The sequence below is a fragment of the Xenopus tropicalis genome, chromosome 4, assembly GCF_000004195.4.
Source record: "Xenopus tropicalis strain Nigerian chromosome 4, UCB_Xtro_10.0, whole genome shotgun sequence".
NCBI classification, from domain to species: domain Eukaryota; kingdom Metazoa; phylum Chordata; class Amphibia; order Anura; family Pipidae; genus Xenopus; species Xenopus tropicalis.
In genome coordinates, this window is record NC_030680.2 from 112347375 (window position 1) to 112362637 (window position 15263).

The following is a 15263-nucleotide window of genomic DNA, read 5'->3' on the forward strand; positions in this document are numbered from 1 at the left end:
ATTTTGGCACCCCCAAGTGACTTTGCCTTTCCTTCTCCTTTAAAGGTCATTTACAATGTTCAACACACACTTTCAATATAAAGAGATGACAGTAGCACGTTCAACCTTTTTTCATTTAGGCAGTTTTCAGTTCTTTTCACTGAGTTCCTATCTTGGCAAATACTGAGCTGGATTGGCTGTATTAATGGCAAACTTTCCCTGTTATAAAAACAGTGCATTGGTTCTGAGTATTGACCCAGTGTTAAGTTGTGCAGATCTTCTAACGTGTTCACTTTTTGAAATATTTATGGAAGGAAGCTCTGGAGAACTGTGTTTTCCAAAGGCATACTGTAAATGCTTCCACAGAATTATAGTACCTAAACGACTTTTTTCATGTTTAACTGTAGAACCGACGCAGTCCCTGTCAGCTTTTTTTTATGGGCAACAACCTAGAAAGCTGGGGTGTGGAGAGGGCCACCAATATAAAAGCAAACACCAAAAGATTCTCTGCATAAAAGACATAACTTGTATGTATAGTACTGCTGGTTTGATTTGATGATATACACTTGGTTGGGTGAAAGCATGACAGACTTATTGGTCCTTCCCAGGCACAATCTGGGGGCAATAGACTGATGTTGAGAAGTTTGGAGCAATGGAAGAATTAAAATGGAGGGATAAAAAGGGTGAAGGGTAGGGGAAGGAAAAGGGCAGTGTTTGAAAATAAAGTGCGGTTGCCAGTCGGATTTCCTAGGACACCCAGAAGGATTGGCCCACCACTGATCATGTCAAAAATAACCTGTTGAAGTTATGATGTTAGGGTGCTAAAGTTTGCTTTCCAGAAATTCATTTGTTGAGCAAATATGTGGGTTTTTTTCAACAAATATTAAATGAGATAATATTATGGTCGCTATTACCCAGGGGTTCTAGTACATTTATTATTCATTCTAGGTTGCTACAGATCACTAGCTCCAATAGCATAATTTCAGTTTAGTTCCTCAACAATCTAATACACTTAGTAAATTGTTTCCATTACAGGGGTTGTTTTATTTTAGTATGATATAGCGAGTGAGGTTCGGAGACAATTTGCAATTGGTCTTCATTTTTTATTTGTAGTTGTTTAGCTATTTTATTTTTAGTTCAGGAGTTTGTCGGAGGGCTCAGAATGCAAAAGAGGGTGGGGCTTTACACTAGATTAGGAAGTCAGAAGCTGTATTTGAGAAACAATATAAATTAAATAAAGATAAAATAAATAAAGTTATGTTATTCTGGGGGCTGTACAGAGTAATTCTAGAGATTTTTTAAAAAGTTTACATATTCTTTAATAAATAAACAATTATAATATTTTTGCCTAATTTATTTAATTAGGTTCCCATTATTCAGTTTAGGACTAGGTAAAAACACATCACAAACGTTCAAACACCACTTATATTAAATGTTCATTTTTGCAATAGTTCCCCTTTAAATTGTTTTAATATTAAAATGGTTGCCCTGGGTAACATTTAGACCTTATGCTGCTGTAAGCAGTTGCTAAATTAGGCAGGGGACAGACAGCACTGGAGAGCTGGTAGAACTTCATAAACGAAACCATACAGTAAAAAAAAACCCACATGTGAAAATTCTCCAGAATTTTCTTAAGAACCACAAACAGTCTGTATTTATCAAAGAAAAGAAATCCTCAAAAAGTAGCCAGAAAAAACTCGGCAAGTAAAAACGTGCAAGGTTCAATAAAAGTCAGGGAGAAACTTCTCTAACAATAGGGCCGATTCACTAAAGTGCGTTAAAACGAGCGCAATTTATAGCGTGCGTTAAAATTTTTATCGCTTCTTATTTTTTGCGTCTTAATGCACGATTCACTAGAAGGATACTTGCGTTAATTTAGACGCGATGCTGCTTGCGTTAAGTCGCGAAGACTATTTTCATGCGCTATTTGAAGCGGTGCCCGCTAATGAACGCATCGCACACAAATTGTCGCCGCGTGCGAAAAAACGCACGCCATATTAGCCATACATGCCATTACTTTCATAAAACTACTGTTCTGAAAATGCCCATTTCCCTGCAAATTGGCGGCTGCATCACTCTGGGGCCAACACAGACTTGAATAAATCCCACTCCATGTTGTGTTGCCAAAAGCTCATTAACTGTACTTTTCTATAACTACCACCTGCCCCAAGTAAGTGTTAAATTTCGCACAGACTAATGCGATATTTAGCACGGATATGTGTTTGTGAATCATGCATTAGTATTAAAATTAACACATTCGGTTGCGTGCAATTTAAAGCATGCGATATGCGACTTAACGGATGTGATAATACTTTAGCGAATTGCGCGTTTTTTCACATCAATTTTAACACAAAAAAACATGCAATAGCGCTTATCGACCTTTAGTGAATCAACCCTAATGTATTTATTTATTTTCCCAGCTATAAAACATTCAAGTTTTTTAGCCTCATTGAAAATGGAACAATGTTGTAAAGGGGTAAAACAAAGGATTTAATTTGATTCTTTGAAAATGTTAATGGTAATAGTTGAAGCATAAATCATTTGGCTGCTAGGTGGCAGTGAAGCTTTGGTTAAAGAGAAAGATGATAAAGGCAACAGGAACGGGAAACAGGTTGGCCATTTTGGCAGTGTGAAAGGAAGGAAGAGAGGACTGCTTGAGAAGGAAAGATTAGGTTAAGAGGACTATTATAAGAGTGAGTGATAAGGGCTGTGCAAATAAAGTTGTCACTTGGTTAAGCTATTGGATCTTCCCGTTCCTCAGTTTGAACCTGTGATTCGAAACAGCATGCGACAAAACACTGGAAAATTTTGTCAGTTTTCTTAAATGATCTAGTGTTAGAGAAAAAAAAGTTGCCCAAGTTTTGTTTCAACTATTTTTGCATGTCCATATTTTTTTATTTTCCACAAACTCAAATTTTGATGAATCTGTCCCTGTATGTTGAGTGGAGGCATGTGTTATTGTTGGTAGATTGCTTTCCTAGTTTCATCTTTCTTTGGGGTGCAGAAGTCCCTTCTGTGGGTGCAGATGCAAACTGTGCTCTGTGCTTTTCCCCACATAAGAATTAGACATAAGGTGCAGAGTGTGGCTCTCTTCCTTTAGCAGCCACTAAGTACAGGGCTACCTTGCACATCACTGGTGCTCCTCTGTTGCCATACCTCCCAACATTCAAAAAATGCAAAGAGGGACAAAAAGAAATAACACTCCCATTTTACAAAATTTGGCAGGTTATTTAAAGTTTGAACTTTCTGGAGGGTTTTGGGGTCTTGTTTTATGTGTTATTAAAGTTTTGCTAATGAAGGTGAAAGTGCTTCAAAAATCTGCAAGTCTCAGTTCCCCCAAGAGACCTGTTTAGCTTATTAGTTACAATTGTATTTAAGTGCAGGTGTAGCTTGTAAACTTTTTCTGGGCTCTCTGCCAAAAGCTACTTTTTAATTAATTAATTTTGGAAAACATTGTATCTTTTTTAGCACTTAATGCAGGTTCAATGCAGTAGATGAAAGGGAAATGAGGGACTTATCAGAAAGAATCTGGGACTGTGGGCTGAGCTGCCAAAATCGGGACTGTCCCACAAAAATCACGACAGTTGGGAGGTATGTCTTGCACCCCCTCAATGACAAGCAAGGCAAGTACAGTGGGGGTCAGTTAAAGTACACAACTGCCCTTATAATATGCAGACTGTTAGCTGGGGCATCACTATATACATAAAATAGTGGAAATCTTCTCACTCTGTTCTGTGCAGCGGGTACAAATCCCAGAGGGCAATGTGCAAATTCCAATAAGAATGGCACCTTGTGCCTGTTTTATGTAATTCACCACTAAGGCCTTTATGGTAATGTTATTAAAGTAAAGTAAACAGTCCATTAACGTATTCTACAGAAAAGTTTGGCTCTTGTGAATCTGAGATCAAGTGCAAATTCCCGAAGGTACCAGCCATTCATATTCCTGATTTTAATTTACCCTCAAGTGCCATAATTTACCATATGCACAGTGCCAGCTTTTTTTAAAAAAAATACTTTTGTTCAAAAAATTCTAAAAAAAACCCCAACCTTGCAATTTGAAGCATCTTATCTTTCACCTGTCTTTAGGTACGAAGATAAAACAGAAGTAGTAGTACATATGTATTTTGATGTCCATTGTACATAGGATTACCAAAGTATGTGGCATGTGGAGACCCCCAAAATGAAATTAGTACAGATCATTATGGCTGTACCTTCAGCTACACAGCTACTTCATTTTATGGGGTACAGCCACAAAAAAGGTCACTGCAGAAAACCCACACATTCTTTTAAATACTCTTCCCCAGAATCCAACATGGGTAAGTAGGTCTTTCTACCAAAAATACCAAACTGCAAAGCTTTCCTAAGCAGTTATATGACATTTCTTGCAAGTATAATTACCTGTGGCAATAGTCCTACATGGGTCAAACTTTTGAAACCTGAACCCAACACCTGCATTCTTACCTGCTTGGCCTTCTAACTGACAAAAAAATTATGTTTAAAAAAAGTTTTTAAAGAAAAACTTGCTATATATAAGTCTCATGACCCAATCTGCAACTGACAGATCTACTATCCCGGATTCATACCTGCATCTGAATGTACTAACCACAACCCGGAGGATACCGGTTTTTCTACAGGTACTTAATCTACTGTAGGAATCTAGCTTGGGGTCTTCTGAACAGGTGGAAAATTATAAAACTATGTAGTGTGTAGAAAATCCAGGACATACACTCAAGCCTTACTTATTGCGCTTATCATGAACAAGAGGGTATATTGCATTTTTAGGACAAGCAAAACAAAAGAGATGAAAAGAAGGGGAGGATGGGAAGATACGGAGAGATAAAAGCAAAGAGAATACTAAGAAAGTTACAGCAGAAAGAAGAAATGATAAGGGGGGATTATATACCCATTTCCTTTGTGGAAAGGGAGGGTTCAAGACATTGGAAAATACAGAAATGGAGAGAAAATCAGAGTAAAGGACACAAGGGAGCAGAGTGAGGCAAGGAGGGTGATCCATGGAAAGGTGGGGGGGGGGGGGAGGGAATGTAGAAAAAGGAAAGATTAAGATTGAATAAGAAAATATGGGATGTGAGGATAAACTGGCTAATGGAAGCAGATATGAACTTAAAATTCTTAAGGCAAAATAAAACAAGGATAGTAGAGGAAGAGGAGGAAAGCATATGTAGCCCACTTAATTGGTTGTTCTGCTACCGGTGCCCTCTAGGCTTACTCTTGGCGCTAACAGGAGTCCTGAGCCCCCACTTACTATGGGGGTAACCGGGAGTCTTCACTTTAAATGACGTGCCTCCACCCAGGGGTGATGTTGTGGGACTATAACTCCCACCCTGGGACCTTGATATTACACTGAAACCTCTGCCAGGGCCTCCACACAACTCCCGGCACCTTGCCCCTCCTGTGGGGTAGTAGCTAACCGGTGGGTAGGTGATCCCTGGTGCAGGAAAGAGCCAGATACACAAGATGTGATGAACCAGATGTCTTTATTTGGGTAGAACCTCTCCAGGAGTGGCATACATTCGACAGGGCATATACTCCTTACTTCACCTTAAGAGAACCTCACTCCTGTTGGGTAGTCTACGGTACTCCTGCCAAATGATCCCTTTTTGGTGCTCCCCCCAGTACTCACACTGAGAGACCCTCTCTTAGGGCTCTCCCCGGTACTCTCGCCAGGCTGACCCACCTCCAGGACTCACCCTGGTACTCACGCCTAGGTACCCTCAGAGTAGGACTCCTTCTAGCGACGGCTTGATCCACCTACCTAGCCACTGTGTGCCCTGATCTTCCAGCTAATGTAATGCTGGGGGGCCTTAACTCCACTACCACTCCTGGAGGGGCAATATCCACCCATTCTAGCTTAGCACCTACATGTCACTCCTGGAACGACCTATCATCATAACTGACTGTCTAATAACTGGGCCTGTTGTACTCCTCTAACCAGAGGCAGTCCCAGGCTTAAGACTCACAGCACATGGCTGCTTCCCTTTATATAAGGCTATACACCACCCTGTGGCTATAACCCAAACTGCAGGCATACTCCCTGTAACTACTGATAACCCAGACCATCCCATAGTTTCATTACTAGCACCACCCTGTGGCCTGTCCTAGGGATCTTCACTCAAGGCCCTAATTTTGGACATCCCTACACATATAAAAAAAAAGAGAGGGGGGTGTTAATAAATATGCCCTTTAGTGTAGCACTCTCTTAAATGGAAGATGATAGCATCAAAACACGTTGTGGGGCACTGCCAGATTACCAAGGCACCCAGGATGCAGGTCCTCATCTAAACAGCTTAAAACACCAAATACCTTCTCTATTTTCTTGTCTTCCATAATCTCCATGGCTTCTCTTCTGTTCCTCCACCTGTCGATCACTCTCATAGCTCACATACAGCAGTATTCTACTACATACACATACAACACACAAGGGCTTATTTGCAAACGTATCCCATTAGCAACCAACTGGATCTTTGCTTTTATTTTCAAACTTGTAGTAGACTGATAATTCCTGGTTGCTATTTGCAAATGCACCTGAACAATTTTACACCTATGCCCTTAAATCAGCTCACCATTTTATTTCCCAAAACAGCTAAGCAAGCAAGCAAAGCAGGCCAGCACCTCGGTGCTACAAGTAACACTGCTAGCCCCTGGGCAATCAGGTCACCCCTAAAAGAAAAGTACACGGTTTAAAAGCATTGATGGAGTTTACTAAGATCATTTCCGCAATAAAAGTTGAGAAAAATATTTTATCCTCAGCAAACATAAAGGCTACTGGTGCTATTTTACAAAGAATGGCAGTCGGTGAAACAGCAAATAAGAAAACACAGAATATCACAGTGTATCCAGATGTTGCAGAGCCTCAGTAAGGATCAGGGCCCAGCTGCGCATTGCAGAATTACTTTCCTGCCCAGTTACCACTGTCTGTATGTGCCGTGCGTGGAATCTGAAGGCTGAATTAGGCTTGTGTTCCTTTCTTCATCCCAAAAATTCCTCTAGGAAGAAAAAAAAATGTTAACAGCAAAGCTTTGCACTCTAACTTGAGTTACATGTCCATTAGATGTTCCAAAGGCTACAGAACAGGCTGTGAATTAATAGAGAAAATTGCTTAGGGTTGGTTCTATTGGGTTACTTCACTGTTTCTAGCTGTCACACATGTGGCCTCGGAGGGTTAGGGGGTACACGGGCTGAGTTAGCTAGTGAGAGAAGTAAGGTGGAGTATGACGCGGATGATCGGCATCATGGTAGTTGTCACAGCTTTGGTGGGTCCTTGTCAGTCTGACGGGGAGGGAAGCTTGTTCTGGTATGCCAGATGAGGTAGAGTGGATAGTTTAACCCCTAAGGTGGGTGACCATTGGTGGATGGAATAAGAAAGGTGCACTATAAGGCGCTGGGTGGGTACTGAACATGGCTAATTGAGAAAGGGGATCGTATAGGTCCCGGAGTGGCGGCGGTTATCCTCTGAGCTGCAGAACTAATTGCAGAACTAACAAGTCCAGTCAATTACATTAGTGTTGTAATATGACGCCTCAAACACACAGGTCACTAGAAACCATTTTAAACAAACATTTAGCCAATCTGGGCTACCATTAAATGCTTATGTGTCATTATTATTAACATTTATTTTTAAAGCGCCAACATATCCCGCAGCGCTGTACAATAAGTGGGTTTCATACATTGGACATACAGAGTAACATATAAAGCAATCAATAACCGATACAAGAGGTGAAGAGGGCCCTGCCCAAAAGAGCTTACAATCTTTAAACCTTTCAAGCATCTGCACACAAAAACACATACAGAAAGTAAATAACTTTTTCTCAGTGTGTCTTTCTCACTCACACACAAGCTCTCACAGGTGCTCTTCTGCAAAGAGTCTCAGGGTGAGAAAATTCACATCAATCTATTGACTTTTATACAGGTCTTCAAGGGGTTATTTATCAAGGGCTGAAAGTGAGACCCCATGATGGTGATGTGAGAGCCAAATACATTAAGGAAATAAAGTGCCAGTTAAGTGATCCAGCCACTCATAAGAGGATACAACAACAACAACAAAAATCTCTATGTTAGTTAAGGCAGCAGTAAAGGCTTATCGTAATACAGCCCAAACTGGTGATCTTGGTATATAATGTCCTCCCTAAAATTCACAGAACTTCATTGGACGCCCAGGGAGGTTAATTGCAGCTGGGAGTGTTTTGTTGATGCAGTCAGTGGTGGACATGTGCGTGCAGTGATGGGGGGAATGACGAGTGGGTGCTGGGGGACAAGGGCCTGGACTTGGGGAACTGTCTTGTGCCCTAGGCACGTGCCTCTTCTGCCTACCCCTAGTTCTGATCGTGCACACAGTGATCAGACCTCCTAAAAGTACTCTGCCTTCAGACACTGGGTTATTCCTCAGGAGAATATAAGTAACAGTGAGATCTCAGCCAGAGTTGGCTCTGGAATGGCTGGAGCAAAGGCAGGGCAATGCTAGAAGCCCAGCCAGAGCACAACATTAAAGAATGGCAACTAAAGGGCAGATTCATCAAAGTACGAGTTTGAATCCCAAAATGGGTAAAATTCAGATTAGATACGATAATTTCTGATGATTGAAAATGTCACGAAAATGCTTACGAAAAAATCATAATAGTCACGATAATATTGTATTGACGATCCAAAAGTAACTAATTTTTCGTATCCGAATGTTGGTAAATGGCGGGAAAACCTTTCTGACTTTGATCCTTCTGTGCATGTCAAATACTATTTTGTGGCGTAAATTGTCACAAAGTACGAAAAAGTTGCGCAAATTAACGAAAAACAATCGTACTTTGAAATATGTGCCCCTAAATGTATGATTCCTGTGGGAAATTAGACCCTTTTATTTCCTAGCAAACGCGCAACAAATGTATAAAATGCAAAGACAGCACTACATTTACGCTTCCTGGATCCCTGGATCCTCGTCAGACTTAATGACAGGATCCAATTGCTACCTTTGTTTCTCGGGTATATTAACTTGAAATCATAAGGCAGATTGGGACATGGGAGACCTACCCGTCGGAAACCTTCATAGGTGCTCCGTGTTCATGCCACAGGGCTTATAGATATTTGGAGCTGGTGACATCCTAAACATAAGCAATACTCATGCTATACAACAGCCTCCTCGGTGATGTCACATGTAGATCTGAGCCCTGGCACCGTTGATACACTTTCCCGGGTTGATGCCATAGAATTTCTGACTAGAGTATGCTCTGATCATGCCCCTCTACAGCTGTCAATGAGTGGGGGCCCCCCCGAGGTTCCAGGGATTAATGGAGACTACCCACAAAGTGGTTAGTTAATTCTAAAGTAACCAAGCTATTTTTCCCAATGAATGCAATATTGGGAACTAAACCAGGGCATGGCAGATGATCTGATGGTGTGGGATGCTGGTAAATCATATGTCAGGGGCTCTTAAATCTCCTTAATACTACTTGCTCAGCAGGAAGACGAAAAGGCCCTCACTTTTGCAAGAGATACCTTAGCTAGAGCAAAGCTAAGCTAGTGTCAGATCAGTCGGATGAGAACAAACACACCATGCAGATTGCGCAGAGGGATGATGCTCCTGGAGGGGCAATATCCACCCATTCTAGCTTAGCACCTACATGTAACTCCTGGAGCGACCTATCATCATAACTGACTGTCTAATAACTGGGCCTGTTGTACTCCTCTAACCAGAGGCAGTCCCAGGCTTAAGACTCACAGCACATGGCTGCTTCCCTTTATATAAGGCTATACACCACCCTGTGGCTATAACCCAAACTGCAGGGATACTCCCTGTAACTATTGATAACCCAGACCATCCCATTGTTTCATTACTAGCACCACCCTGTGGCCTGTCCTAGGGGTCTTTACTCAAGGGGCCCTAATTTTTGACATCCCTACACATATAAAAAAAAAAAGGTGTTAATAAATATGCCCTTTAGTGTAGCACTCTCTTAAATGGAAGATGATAGCATCAAAACACTTTGTGGGGCACTGCCAGATTACCAAGGCACCCAGGATGCAGGCCCTGGGTGCCTAATAATAATAACCTCCATGCAGCAAACTGGTATGAAAAGGGAGAGAAAAATGGAAAACTATTAGCTAGTGGAGACATGCCAAGAACAGTGATACGAAATGTGAGAAATGGGCCTGATGATATTACATATCAGGCTCAGATAACTGAACACGTTAAAACTATTTCAGTCGACGTACCAGCTACCTGTAGGCTCCTTTTTTCAGGGATTAAAGGAATACCGGAATACTATAGATTTTCCAGAGGTATCTCTACACCTGGTATCACAGCTTGATGTGGATATCGCCACAGATGAGATAAAGAGGCAATTAATGCATTCCCTCCTGGTAAAGCTCCTGGTACAAAAAATACACTGATTTTTTGTCCCCACAACTGGCAACCCAATTCAATGGGACCAATGGGGGCAACACCTTACCCCTGATTCTTGCTATAATGCACGTCACTCTAATACTTAAAGCGGGTAAACCTCCTGACTGTTGTGAATCATATACTCCCATTTCTCTGCTTAATGCAGATGTCAAAATATTTGCTAAAGTCCTGGCCAACAGGCTTAGGAGGGTTGTGCCTGAGCTGATCAATCCGGATCAATCAGGCTTCATGTCCTCCAAAACCACAGATATTAATCTTAGGTGCCTATTTACCAACCTGTCTATTAAACATGATAACACAGGGAGTAGAATCGTGGTATCCCTGGATATAACCAAGGCCTTCTTTACAGTCCAGTGGCAGTATTTCTGGGAAGTACTGTCCTGCTACAGATTTGGCCCTAGGTTTAAAGCCTGGATACAGGCACTATACACCCATCCCCAGGCAAATATCCTGGTAAATGGTAGGCTGTCCACAAGTATACACCTCGAGAAAGGTACCCAACAAGGTTGCCCACTTTCCCCAATGCTTTTCGCTCTGGCCATAGTGCCCCTAGCTATCAACATTAGGGTGAATCATGAAATAGAGGGTTTAAGACTAGGCAATGTGACTGAAAAAAATATGCCTTTACGCCGATAATATGCTGCTGTATCTAGCAAATCCATATCAGGCCCTGGACAACCTCCCGAAGGTGGTAACTGAATTCGGCTAATATTCAGGACTCAAAATTAATCCGTCTAAGTTGGTTATCTTTCCCATAGATCCCCTTCCCAATGATACACCAGATACCATCTCCTGTGTTTGGCTCCAGAGCTTTTCATGACAGCATGTGGCCCAAAGCATTTTATGACTTACACAGAATGAGTAGCCCCCTAGCATTTCATGATATTGTGTCACCTCAAAGTATTTCATGACACCATGTTCACCCCCAAGCATTTCATGAAAGGTGCAGTATCGTTCTCTAGTGTTTATCATAGTTGCAGTGTGGCCACCCAGTGTTTCATGACAGGCACAGTATTTCTCCAAAGCATTTCACAACATGCACAATGCAGCCCTCATCATTTCATGACAGGCACAGTGAGTTCCTCTCCTCAGCTTTTGACAACAGGCACAGTGCCCCCCAATTACATGACATGAACAGTATGCAAAGGGGAATGTAGCTTCTGTGGTAAAACATGAACTGAAAGAGCCTGTGAAACAACAGCAGGTTGCTTGGGCGTCTTGCTTTTAATGAAAATAATGACCCTTTGCTCCAGACTTATTTTCATTGTGCTGCAAAACACTCTTCAATAATAGCTCCTCCCTGCCCATCCATGTCCTCTCTGTCCACCCATTCCTTTCCTCGCTGCCCCTCCCGGTCTCTGGCCTCTCTTCTGTTTGTCCTGCCTCATTCTTTGACGCAAGGTTGTGCAATGAAAAGGTTGTGCAAAATTACAATGTGGCTGGGCGGCATGCCCCCCTAAATTTCTGCTGCCTTAGGCCTGGGCCTTTGTGGCTTTGCCACAAATCCGGGCCGGAATACAGTTTTACGGAAATGGAAGTGAAACTATGTAAATGTACAACAACTAGTTTAAGAAATTCTACTCACATGCTTCAGTGCATCTTGGATAGGTAATTTGTTTTTCTGTACAGAGCCCCACGGTGCCAGTACTGATAGTGAAACCAGTTTTACATTTAAATTGGATAGGTTCACCATCTTCAAAAAAAACAGAATCTTCATCCTTTGAAGTTAGTTCCAACCCATTTTCATCCAGTTGTTCTTGAGATATGCGGCAACGCTCTGTGATTGCAAAAGTAAAACTTCAGGTTAGAACAAATAAACAGATAAATGCATAAATAAAACACTAAGATCCAAATCCCTTAAGTATATGGTATAGATGTCTCTTGGCTACTACAGGTATTCTTACATTATAAGCTTATGGCAAATACTAAAGCTCAGTAGCTATTGCAAGTTACTGTGGATGCTTTGCTTTTCTCCCCTACAATTTTATAGAAAAATATCTTCCTGCTTATCTATAATACATACATGGAGCTGCTGTCCTGAGAAGTGTGAGGCTAGCCTTAAAAGTAATACATCCCTCCAAGCCGTATGTTTTACACCCACGGCCAGGCTTAGATTTTTTTTCTAATAGGTATTTGCTGGAAAACACATACAGTATATAAATAACTTTCATCTATTTTACATTTAACCCTTGCTGTGCCTTATCATTCCATGGTCTCTTCTCCTATCCCTAGTATTATTTTTCCTTTCTCTCATTTATGTTTTTTTTTTTTTTTTTGTATGTTTCCCTTTTTTCTTCTTCACCAATCCATTCCCAGCTTGACAGTGTTTGTTTTTACCCATTGTGTGCTGTATGTGTCAAGCAAACCATAAATGCCCAGATTTGGCAAGACAGTTTGGCTTATTTCTACCATACCTCTCTAACAACTGGAATGTATGTCAGCTCAGGGGTTAGTTTTGAAAGACAGACCACAGTTCAACTCTCCAAACTGAAAATGTAACCTGCCTATGCACCTTGCCATGGGAGCACATGAATGTGTTAGTTCATGTGTCGGGCCAATCGTATGGTAACTAGTCATTTGGGCCACTTTTCAATTACTGATATAACCTTAGGAGTTCAATTCTGTAGCCCTACGAGTGTCCCCATTATATCTCACTTTAACAGATGTCAGTACATTCTGTAAATACCTGGAATGTTGTTAAGATTTAAAATTCTATTTATGTATCTTTTTAGAACCTTTTTATACAATATTTTTCATCAGACTGAAGGAGGAGGATTTGAATGATTATACTCACCTATAGAATAACACCTTGGATAGTTAACATTTCCATTATTACATACAGCATTAGGCTGTTTTTGTGGAGGTAAAACATAGCTAGCTTTGCATTTAAACTGGAATTGAGTGCCATGTGGATATTCCTTATTAGTATCATTAGGTCGGAGTAATTCTATTTTATTTTCTCCTAGATCATTAATGGAGATTTTACATGTACCTGTAAAAACAAAAACATAAGATTTGAAGCTTCATATGATCCTGTAGCCACAACAACAAGTGTTGAACCCATAGTACAGTCTGGACAGTCCATTCCAAAATACAAATAAATAAATGATAATATTTATAAATGATATTCATTCCTGACTGCAGTGACCAATTTATCGTTTGGAATTACACCTCTCAAATTTCCTTTTTACAACTTTGTATAAAATAAATATTTCTATGTGACTATACAAATGTAAATAGTGATCAGTTTTCCGTTACTGAAAACATTGTAATCATGCTGTAGAGCAGCCTATGCACTGCATTGCAGAGCTTTATTATCTCAATCACCTATTTTGTAAATTAACGGCTCAAAATCATACACTGACAGAATATTCGACTTTACATAATATGTTGAACCGCTGTTAAAAAATGCTTTGTTATAAAGACACTTCCACCATAAAGCGTTAGAGGATTGCTGCCTTGTGGCAGAAAGGTAGATAAAACACTTTATTTCATGTCCCTATACAATCATAAAACTGAATATGACTTATTTCATGAAAATATTTTTTTCTAGTAAATCTCTGTACTACTGAACACGTAGCATATTTATCAAAAGGTGAAAGTTAGAACTTACCAAGGTGTGCAAGCTCTAAACTCACATTTTGATAAATCAGCCCCTATATGTTGTTTCCAGACAGAAACACAAATGTTCATTTTTGATGATGATTTCCTTTAAATGACATAGATGGCCTACATTGTCATGTAGCTACATGCTAATTTGCAAATTGAGTTTTCTGTTGTGACCATGCAAATAAGGCTCCTTTTGTCAAGAAGATCAAATTGATTAACAGTCCATTATTAGGGTAAAATTTATCATAATCATTTTACCCTTATAAGCTATTAACAGTGTTTTTTAAATACGGACCCTGCTCAAACAGGGTCCATGTCGGCAGTGAGACCCAAAGCTTCTACGATTGAACGGAAGATTGCGCCCAGGTACGCAGCTGCGCTGCTCTGCATTTTTAAGGTTAGGGTTTGTGATAGGGGCAGGGAATGTTACAAGTTACAGGGTATGAGATAAGGGAGAGGTGGGGGGGGGGGGGCCAAGGCAGGCCAGTTAAGGGGGCTTTTATAGCTGGTTAGCTGATTTTTTACTAGACTTAAGGTATGGATCTCCAAAGTACAAAAAGACAGGTCCCATACCTATATTTAATCTACAACAGAGAGTGCCTTACATTACATTAAAGGGCCCATTCACTAAACCACAATTTTTTTGTGGTTAAAATCACGATATGGAAAAATTCAGAGTAACCACAATAATTTCTGATGTTCTAAAATGTCACAAAATTATGGGATCTGAACGTTCGTAAACGGCGCAAAAACCTTTCTGGCTTTGAAACCTTCAATGTATGATTTTAGAAGCCTTCCATAGGGCTCAATGGCACTCTACAGATCCAACCTGGTGAAAAGATAGTCACGATTCCAAAGCTTGAATAAATTCCTAAATGTGAGTAGTCTTTGTGAAAAGTACGACTTTTAGGTGGACGTTAATGAAAACCACGAAAAAGTCGTAGAATTTTAACGAAATTATCGTGGACATTACGAAATGTTCCATAAGTTAGAAAAAACACAAATTTTTCTCAAATACTTCATCGTTGTTTTGTAAATGGGCTCCTTACTGTACTCATGTAGAAGCTGAGCTTGAAAAAGTTAAAACTTTTGCTTAATACATCTTGCCTAATGTCTATTTTAAAAAATGTTAAAAAAAATGTCATATAATTTTAAGGATTCGGTTCGGCCAGGCACTTTGATTCATCCAAATCCTACTGAAAAAGGCCAAATCCCTAACCGAATCCTGGATTCTGTGCATCCCTTCTAATGTCTAGTTGATCCCAAG

At 40.5% G+C, this 15263-nt stretch overlaps 1 protein-coding gene across 5 annotated transcripts in view; it reads right to left on the bottom strand.

Annotated features, from left to right (window-relative positions):
• cfh (complement factor H) overlaps positions 1 to 15263 on the bottom strand; it is a 161336-nt gene that overhangs the window by 43399 nt on the left and 102674 nt on the right. The window contains exons 23-25 of one of the 5 annotated variants that reach the window (XM_031899959.1): positions 13182 to 13379; positions 11973 to 12164; positions 6677 to 6981 (exon numbers count right to left, since the gene is read on the bottom strand). The exons of 3 other annotated variants lie outside the window; for them this stretch is intronic. In XM_031899959.1, the coding sequence (XP_031755819.1) occupies positions 6980 to 6981; positions 11973 to 12164; positions 13182 to 13379 (392 nt within the window). In that variant the 3' untranslated portion in view covers positions 6677 to 6979. 5 annotated transcript variants of the gene reach the window in all.